The sequence below is a fragment of the Fibroporia radiculosa genome, assembly GCF_000313525.1.
Source record: "Fibroporia radiculosa TFFH 294 genomic supercontigs, scaffold1608, whole genome shotgun sequence".
NCBI classification, from domain to species: domain Eukaryota; kingdom Fungi; phylum Basidiomycota; class Agaricomycetes; order Polyporales; family Fibroporiaceae; genus Fibroporia; species Fibroporia radiculosa.
In genome coordinates, this window is record NW_012133614.1 from 1 (window position 1) to 8977 (window position 8977).

The window sequence follows — 8977 nt, forward strand, 5'->3', positions numbered from 1 at the left end:
TTCTGGGGGTTCCAGTGCCAGTTCATACTGGTGAGTATTGAGTCCTCTCTCTGGGAGTTTAGTCAAGCAGGGCTGACGAGTTTCTATTAGCTCTGACGCTGCCCTGGGAGTGCAGTGGGTCTTCACATACTGCAATGATGATGGTCAGGTCGGAGGTAAGTTCAAGCTCAGGAACCCACTAAGCAATATAGAGAGGCTAACATTTCCACTAGGCTCACAGGCTGCTAATGGTAATGGGTTCTTGATCATGAGCGTTGACAACGTCAGCTGGGGCTAGAACAAAATTTAATTAGCCTTCTCCTAAGCACAAGAAGGGCATGAATGAAATGTATTAGTGTATATGGTTTTATCGGGGACTCGTGAACGGATAAAAACGCAGAAAACTGTACTTCGCCCTTGATCATACAATTCAGTTGCAGGTTATTGGTGTAGGTGTGTATTGGACACAAATCGAACACGAAGTTGCTTGCTGCTCCCGGATCATCTCATACGGCGGGCTTCAGTCATCAGAGGGATCGGGTATTCTATGCTTGAAATTTCTCAGGCAACGGAACGTCTTGCACTACGAGCAATTTATTGTATTTGGCACCGCAGGTATAACGGACCGTGCGCGTCATTTTTTTTGAATCTGTTGTCTGTGCATGTACAACTCAGATTCAGTAAGTAGGATAGACTCATACAATGTACCATAGACTTTCAGGCTGCGATTGAGGGATATCGTGTCGACGTCCTTAAAACGTCCGCGAAGAAAACTTGTCCTCATTGTCTACATCGACAGACAGGGAGACTCTGTAATTTTAGTTAGTGTCAAACTTCGATTCCACGATTGACCGATAATTCTCATTGACTCACAAGAGCCGCCCACTAGCATGGAGGAGCGGGAGCTTTGACGAAAGGTGCTCGCGCCAGGAGACCTCAGACGTTACATCCGCCACCTTACTGCGAGTAATACGGCATCGGGGGTGCCAGGTTACTTTTCGAAGAGCGGGAAATCGAGGCCCTGAAAGAACCCGATCGATATGCGCATACGAATCGTCGTCAAAATACTTAAACTTCAGGTTGTCACTGAACCACAGTATAGTGATCTCCATTTCACGTAGGTTGGGAAGATATGCTCGAGGCAAGGCGGCTGCTAGCTGCTGCGAGTCAAAGGCGGGTCCGAGTTCAATTGACAGGGAACGCAAGTTATAAGCAGGAGTGAGATCTGGAAGAAGATCTGAAACAAAGAAAGCGTTCATGGGCATGATGTTGAATTGACAAGGAAACAACTCGAAGACGCACCATCAGACTTGTTCGGATTGCGCCCACTATGCACACTGAAGAGGAGGGAAGAGAGCGAAAAGGCAGCGACACGGATCAACCGCGAGCACGCTTCCCGATCTTGATCGTGACAGGCAGCAATATGGCGGAGGGAGGCACCAGCCCTAGTTATAACAAGAAAGTCGACGACGTCACGGCTGTTAACTAAATCCACAGTGGCAAGTCGAAGGGGGCTTGAGACTGTGCCCAGCAAAATACCTCGCTTCTTGAATGTCACGTAGTTGCATGTTAGCGAGGCGAGGCACGGAAGGGAATAGAGCAGTCGCCCAAATACCACCGCAGAAGGAAAAGAGACCCAGATGAGACCGAGGGTGGTCACAGACTCAAACGCGATCCTCACATGCAAGAAGACCTGCGTGTGAAGCTGCCCGGGATCCCAATCGCACGATCCCGAACTATGACTAGAGAGCTCGAGCGTCTCCACCTGGGTCAACCTCCCTGCCATGCAGATAACAAACGACCCAAACGTATTGATTTTGTCGTTCTCGAAATGCACCTTCTTGATCGCATCGTATCGCTCCGGATATTCGTTCAGTCTCCCGATCAGCCAATACACCTCCTTCTTGTTTCTCTCGATGATATCCAGCCTCTCCTCGGCGCGGAAGCGACACCGAGTGTACCACACTCGACTCACCCTCGCCAGCTCTCGCATGCGAATTCTGCCATTCTCCCACCTTGGGATCCCGTCCGCTATAAAATCGATCACTTTCCACCATAATTCGACTGGAAGCTCGATCGATCGTCGAGAGCAAAGGACGCGTTGCTGCCTCTCGACCCTATTTGTTGCAGGCGCGTGCGGGCCCTGTATGCCACCATCTATCCATTCACTCAGTTCGATCATTATGTCTGTAGTAACCTTAGCAGGCACCTACCATCTCGCCTCGTAGCGATCCCTCCTGCCTCTGCCTCAACTTCTGAATCAAGCGGGACTCTGTTGTGCGCTGCACGTGGCAGCAATATGGTCATCTGCAGAGATGCCATATAGCGGATGGCGGTAGATGAGCGTGGTGTTCGACCGGCCGATATCACTACCCTTACCAGCTTATAAGATAAGGATCGCTCAGCTGACCCAGTAACCCACGCCATGCGCTGGAAATGCTGTGATCTTCTATCAAACTCTATCGTAGCGAACATGACCTACTAAGAATATAAGCGCCGGCGCAGAACGAGGGATCATCGACATCTGTGCCAATGCCATCGCTTCAAAAACATAAGCACAGTATGTATCCCAGAACATCAGCTCTAGCTCCTCAGCAGGGCGGAACGAGGACGTACACGCACCACATATTGTCCTTGTGGGCGCGTCTCGGACCGCGTGCATGGCTTCTGACATCTATCCGGTCGTCTCTGTTCGTGAGTGACCCAGCATAGCCATATCCCTGCAGCAATACAATCCACTTGAATCCTAAGGAGGAAGAGCCGGAGCGACAAGAATTGACAGTCGGCGGGTCTCGAAATGAAATGGAGGTCTTCGTCTAAAGCATACACGCCGCTACCGAAAGATCATTGTTTCCCTGCGAACATTATTGCATCGCCGCCAGCTCATCGAACAGAAGGGTTGTTGAGTCCACTCTCCCGCGTCCAGGGTTAGGTATGTCCATACGTGCGCCGGCTAGCTTTTTCATTCAGGCTTGAAGCTTGAAGCTTGACATAAGCATCAGTATGAGATGATACAAGGACGGACCTGGAGGTACGAGTGGTGCACCCACATATTGCACGCAGCTAGCGCTCTTTGCGGTGATTTTGAATGATCATGAGGGCGTCACAATCGTCGCGTATATATGTCGTGTATTTCTTCTGTTGTGCAGACTCCTGAGTTGAACATCACGCCGCTGGACCCAGAGCGAAGCTGAACGAGTGGCGCGAGAGAAATAACAAGTAGAGTCGTATCCTGCGTTGAGTGTTTGAAACACGAAGTGAAGGAATATGATTTGAAAGATGAAGCAACGATGAGCGTTTGGACGCGTGACTCAGTCATTGCAAGCATAACGGAGTATGATTTCCACCTGGGATCCGAGTTGGTGAAAATACTTGAGGATATGATCAACATTGATTTTCCTTGAGAAATATTTTTTGGCAGTTTTGGAGGATATACTTCAAGTATTTTCTAACTATTTTCGGAGCATTATCAATTCAAATTCTTTGTGAATATCCTCAAGTATTGTAACACCCGTATTTCCACTGAAAATATGTTAAGGTTCTTATGCCACCTGCAGTACCAACGCTTCCACGGTCCGGCTGGGAAATCTCCTATTCTGCCCGTGACCGTGTCCTGGTGCTGTCTGATCACAACAGACAAGTATTGAGACAAGTACTCCAGCTGGCAGCCGTGTTACATCCGGTACACTCGACCTACTTCCTGCCTTTGATTTCATTACGAATGCGGTCATCAAAGTAAGAAAAATAAGGTTGGCTTACTGTGCATGCGGCCGTCCACCGGCTGTTCCTTCACGGAGACAAGTGAAATGCCGGGCCTGACCCATGCGAAGTAGACTCCGGCCTTCATCTCTGAACTTTTCGTACGCAAACTACACACAGAGAAACGCTCTTCACGGTTCTCGCGCCGTACAATTTATGGTCAGTCTTCAGAGCTACCCGACGAGTCGTCTGCCGGACTATGCCCGCGCTACCACATTACTCCCGACCTAGTCTGCGTGCGCTCGCTAAATTTACCTATGCCGACTTATGCTGAATGAGCGTTATAGGAACGATAAGCTCAGCTGGACGAGAAGGTGTGTATGTAACCGCAGTGGTGCTTCCTTCGTCCGTCGCCATGTACGCGCTCAGTCCCTATCCGGGTTCTTTATTGTTTCCAGCGTTTCATACTCGACGCGCACTACTAAGCCTTTGAGAGAAAACCCATAACAAATCGGTACCAGATGCATTGAAAATGTGTTCTCACAACAGTGTCACGAATACATGTTATGAGTCGTAAGCCCCTCCTCTTTATGCACATTCCTTTGCAGTTTTATATAGTCACCGCTTCCAACCTTTCTTACTATCCTCATGCTAGCTTGTGCCTACCGGGATATTTAACGATTGAGTGGTGCATTGGCTGATTCATTCCACTTCTACATCTCGACGCCCCGGCAGCTGCTGATTTAGCCCCAGCTGATGTTGTCGACGCTCATGATCAAGTTTCCGTTTCCATTGGCAGCCGCTGAGCCTAATGAAGACGTCAGCCTTTCCACCCAATTGGGTAGCTTGCCAAACTTGGACTTACCTCCTACCTGGCCACCGTTGTTGCAGTACGTGAAGATCCACTGCACCCCCAAAGCGGCATCCGAGCTGTTAGAAGCCCGTCAGCCCTACTTGATCAAGCCCAAAGAGGATTCGAATATTTACCAGTATGAACTGGCACTGGGGCCGCCAGAAATATTAGAGCCACTGATCTCCGCATCTCCTGCAGTGCACATGATGACGTTCTGGGTGACACCGCATGCCTGGGTGCCGAGGGCCTCGAGATAGTTGAAACACGCGATGACATTGTCGACGCTGGCCGTGCTCCAAGTCTGGCAGACGTTATCGTAGCGCTTTTGGAGTCCGGTGATCCGCGAAGCTGTGAATTGGATGAACATTCGATAACTGTGTAGAGAAATAATTTGGCCTTACTGAGGGTAGGAGGAGGACCCTTGGCAAAGAGCTCCTCAGATGTGAGGCCGAGAGACTCCAGGGACGGGAATCCAGGACCTGGGATGACTTCGACGACTGCTATGACTGCGGAGGTGAGTGCGCAGAATAGGCCAGCGTACAAAAAGACCTTGTTGAACATGTTTCGTCGGATAGATGTGGGGGGAATTTGGAGTGTTAGGCTGGTGAAGTTTTGCAGAGGGACGGGCCCCCTTTTATTCCGTCTCAAAAGGTCGTTCTGGATGTGGCAAGTGAGCTTTGGACTGCGCCGGGTCGTTATTACTCCTGGTTATTTTCTGGAATTCTACGGTCAAACATGCGTCAGAAACCGGACGTGAGAGCACTGCATTCACTGCCAATTTTCATTTGCTGGATTCTACATGCAGAGAACATGGCAAACAGACCAATCAGAGGCTGCTGATCCGCGATATTCGGTGACATAACATTATATTAATGTTCAAGCTCTGGAAATTCGCCTTCTGCCGGTCCACGTTCAGTGGTCTAACGTCGCATTTTTTCTCACGGCGTCACTCATAGTTTGCTTTTAAGTATGGCTGTGCAGATTTTCGATCACGCCGATTGAACGGCACATTGATGTGATACTGCGCCTGTTTGCAATGGAGGTTGACAGCTTGACATGCTAAAGCCAAAGGAGCGGCGTCATTCAGCCACTATCAAGCATCCACGATGAAATCGTCCATTTGGGTTGGGAATCAGCTCGGGTTTGCACGTACATCAGCTGCTTACTGTAGAGTATGGGAGCGTTATGTTATAACACCCTTTGAACAATCCTCAGTTTAGGAATGTGGGCTCGCGACAGGTAAGCAAAAATCTCCAGATGTGTATTGATGCCATCTATCTTTTAGCTGGGCATATTTTAGGCGCGCCCATACTGAGCTCCGACCTAGTGGCATTGATACCTAGAGTTCGGGCGATACAGACGACGCAGTCCCCTTTCTTGGTCGGACTACGACAAAGACGCGACTTATGTCATCCATCACGTTGGGCATGCGGATTGAAGATGAATGGAGTGGTCTACTCGGCGTGTAAGCGGACGACGTAGTTAATGTGGCCCACGGGTCTCCACAGCTTTCATGGTGCTGCACGGCATCCTGATCCTCTTGTGTCTATCAGAATAAAACAGCCGACATGGCGAAGAAAGGTGCCGACATCGGTCTGAACTAGGAAGTCGACGACGTCATAGCTGTTGAATAAGTCGACGGTAGCAAGTCGAAGAGGGCTTGGCAATAGGCCCGACACAACGCCTGGCTTCTTTAACTCCACACGACCACATGTCAGTAAGGCGAGGCGCGGAAGGGCACAGAGTAGGCGTCCAAACACGACCACAGAAGGGAAAGAGACCCAGGCGAGACAGAGCGTGGTCACCGACTCAAACGCGACCCTCATATGCAGGAAGACCCGCGGATGCAGCTGCCCCGGCTCCCACTGGCCCAATACCCACGCGAAGTTGAGTTCGAGTGTCTCCAGTTGAGGAAGCTTCCCTGCCATGTGGACAGCAAACGACCCAAAGTTATTGATACTCTTGTTCATGAAATGGACCCGCTTGATGGCGTTGTATCGTTCCGGATGCTCGTTCAGTCTTCTGATCAACTGGTACACGTCTTTCTTGTCTCTGTAGATGACATCCAGCCTCTCCTCGGCACGAACCCGGCACTGAGTGTACCACACCCGGCTGACCCTCGCTAGCTCTCGCAGTTGCGTTCTGCCATCTACCCTCTGTGAAATGTAGTCTGCTACAAAATCAATCACCTTCCACCATAATCTGACTGGAAGTTCAATCGATCGCGCAGAGAGCTTGTATTGCTGCTCCCCGACCCTGATAGCTGTGAGCGTGGACAGAGACTGCGCCCTGCGCCCTAACCGCTCACTGTTCAATATGGATCATTACCGGCGTAATCCGTGACGCGCACTCACCGTCTGCCCTCCCGAGCATCCCTCCTGCCCCTGCGTCTACTTCTGCTTCCGGCGGAACACCGTCGTGTGGTTAACTTTCCGGAGGTGTGGGAGTCACTAGTACAGGTGCCATGCAGCGCAGGACAGAATACGAGTGGGAGGCTCACCTTGCTAGCACCGCTATTCTATTCAGCTTATAGGAGCCAGCTGGCCACACAGCCTCGAAGCTATGTGGCCTCCTATCGGACTCTATCACATTGAACCTAATATACTATAATGAAAAGCAAATACAAATGTATGCGTAATTGAGGAGCATGTGACTGATATCAAGAACATTGCGCCAGTTGTGGGCACAGCTCGTATCGCAGAGCCTGATTTCCTGTCCCTCAGCAGCATGGTGAGTGCGCAGACGAGGACATGCAGGCACCGTACTTACTAGCGCATCTCTAACCGCATGTACAGCTTCCGACACCTGCCAAACCACACATGCAGATGCCAGCCATCTCTGCTTTGCATCCAGCCTCGTGAAAAGAAGCCCAATACAGCCTCCTGAGAACACAACTAACCGAATCGAGTTGAGGAGCCGAGAGGCAAAAGTCTTAGCAGAGAGGTAGGAAAGAGACGAAGATGAACAAACGAGGGCATTCACGTACCGTGCTCGTCGGTGCGTGTCCAACCTCCAATGCCTATAAAACCACACATACAGATATCGGTCGCATCTGCTTATGAGTGCCTCCAAGAAGTGAAGCAACCGCTCGGAGTGGGAAACGCAGAACATTATTTTTCGTGGACCATAAAGGGCATACGGATAGTGTGCTCCGTTAAAATTAATTAAAACATGGCGCGACTGTCTATTGCTGTCGGGGTGCCATGGATGTCGATGAGTCGAGGGAGTGCACTGGACTCGAGGACCCGGAAGACGTGCGCTGAGAAACAAGATGGTGCTTGAGAGGACAAATGCATGCACAGACATTCGTTGGTGAATGACTAGAGCAGGGCGGAGCGGAGCAGAAATTCAAACAGCCTACTGACTAGCAACTTAGCAGTGGCGTGGACAACGGAAGAAGTATCTGTATATGTGGTTTGCCAGACGTCGAGAGACGTCGACAAGTACGGTGCGTGAGTGTCCTCATTTCTAACACTCATTTGCGACTTTGCAACGCAGCTGAAAAACCAGAGCTCATAGTATGGAGTCTCAGGCCATACAGCTTCTGAGAGTGCATGTAAGTGTATGTACTTGCATTGATACATTAGTTCGGAGACAATCGAATTCGCCAGAGGATCAAGAGTTCCTAAGCCGCCTGAGCGGAGCCAACCAAGTAGCTCTATTAGCATTGCTGAGGAAACGACATCGACAGCTTGAATCACCCCACTCGTCTGCCGCCTTCCACTACACGGCATTTGTATCGGCAATTCTAATACTTCCGCCAAATTTACTACAAGAGGGATTTTGCGAGTGAAAACGATCAGTGTGTAACATTATGTACGCGATAAAAGGATTGGATGCGTAGGCAGGCAGTAAGGCCTCATCCTCCCCCCTGCCACAAGGGTTGGGTAGAACTGACTTGTAGGTCGTATGTGATCCCATGCCTCTGCGTTATCCCCTGCAAGCAGTCTTGAACACGAGCTCCATGGCCCGAAAGTTGTCGCGTTATCACAGCGAGGAACTGCATCATACTAGTTGAGACCAATCAGCTTGTCATAACTAGTCCGCCAAATAGATTGCATGGATATGTGTTAAGTACAGTTATTTGCGTTATCTTTTCTCCGCGAGTCCCCAACGACACAACATACGCTAGTACATTCCGCTTTATTCCTTTGGCGCATTGGTATTTGCCGATTTAACCCCAGCTGACGTTGTCGACGCTCATGATCAAGTATCCGTTGCCGTTGGCCGCTTGTGAGCCTAGTAGACATGTGAGTCTCTTCGTTTATCTTGGTGGATCCGACTGAGACTTACCTCCGACTTGCCCATTATCATTGCAGTATGTGAAGACCCACTGCACTCCCAAGGCAGCGTCCGAGCTAATCGAAACTCGTTACCCCTGCTTGACCAGACCCACAGAGAGGACTCAATACTCACCAGTATGAACTGGCACTGGAACCCCCAGAA

The 8977-nt window shown here is 50.1% G+C and overlaps 3 protein-coding genes across 3 annotated transcripts; all 3 read right to left on the bottom strand.

The window, feature by feature from the left end:
- Window positions 1-731: 731 nt before the first annotated feature.
- On the bottom strand, window positions 732-2518 carry FIBRA_08665 (uncharacterized protein; the record flags this gene model as incomplete). The annotated part of the gene is made up of 6 exons (XM_012330297.1): window positions 732-789; window positions 853-1216; window positions 1282-2136; window positions 2193-2286; window positions 2359-2409; window positions 2462-2518. 6 exons carry the CDS (start codon window positions 2516-2518, stop codon window positions 732-734), a joined length of 1479 nt encoding a protein of 492 aa, XP_012185687.1.
- Window positions 2519-4421: 1903 nt separating this feature from the next.
- On the bottom strand, window positions 4422-5092 carry FIBRA_08666 (uncharacterized protein; the record flags this gene model as incomplete). Its single annotated transcript, XM_012330298.1, has 4 exons — window positions 4422-4486; window positions 4544-4608; window positions 4666-4879; window positions 4933-5092. 4 exons carry the CDS (start codon window positions 5090-5092, stop codon window positions 4422-4424), a joined length of 504 nt encoding a protein of 167 aa, XP_012185688.1.
- Window positions 5093-6042: 950 nt separating this feature from the next.
- On the bottom strand, window positions 6043-6856 carry FIBRA_08667 (uncharacterized protein; the record flags this gene model as incomplete). The annotated part of the gene is made up of 2 exons (XM_012330299.1): window positions 6043-6787; window positions 6840-6856. The coding sequence occupies 2 exons, from the start codon at window positions 6854-6856 to the stop codon at window positions 6043-6045; spliced, it is 762 nt and encodes a 253-aa protein (XP_012185689.1).
- Between the last annotated feature and the right edge of the window lie 2121 nt (window positions 6857-8977).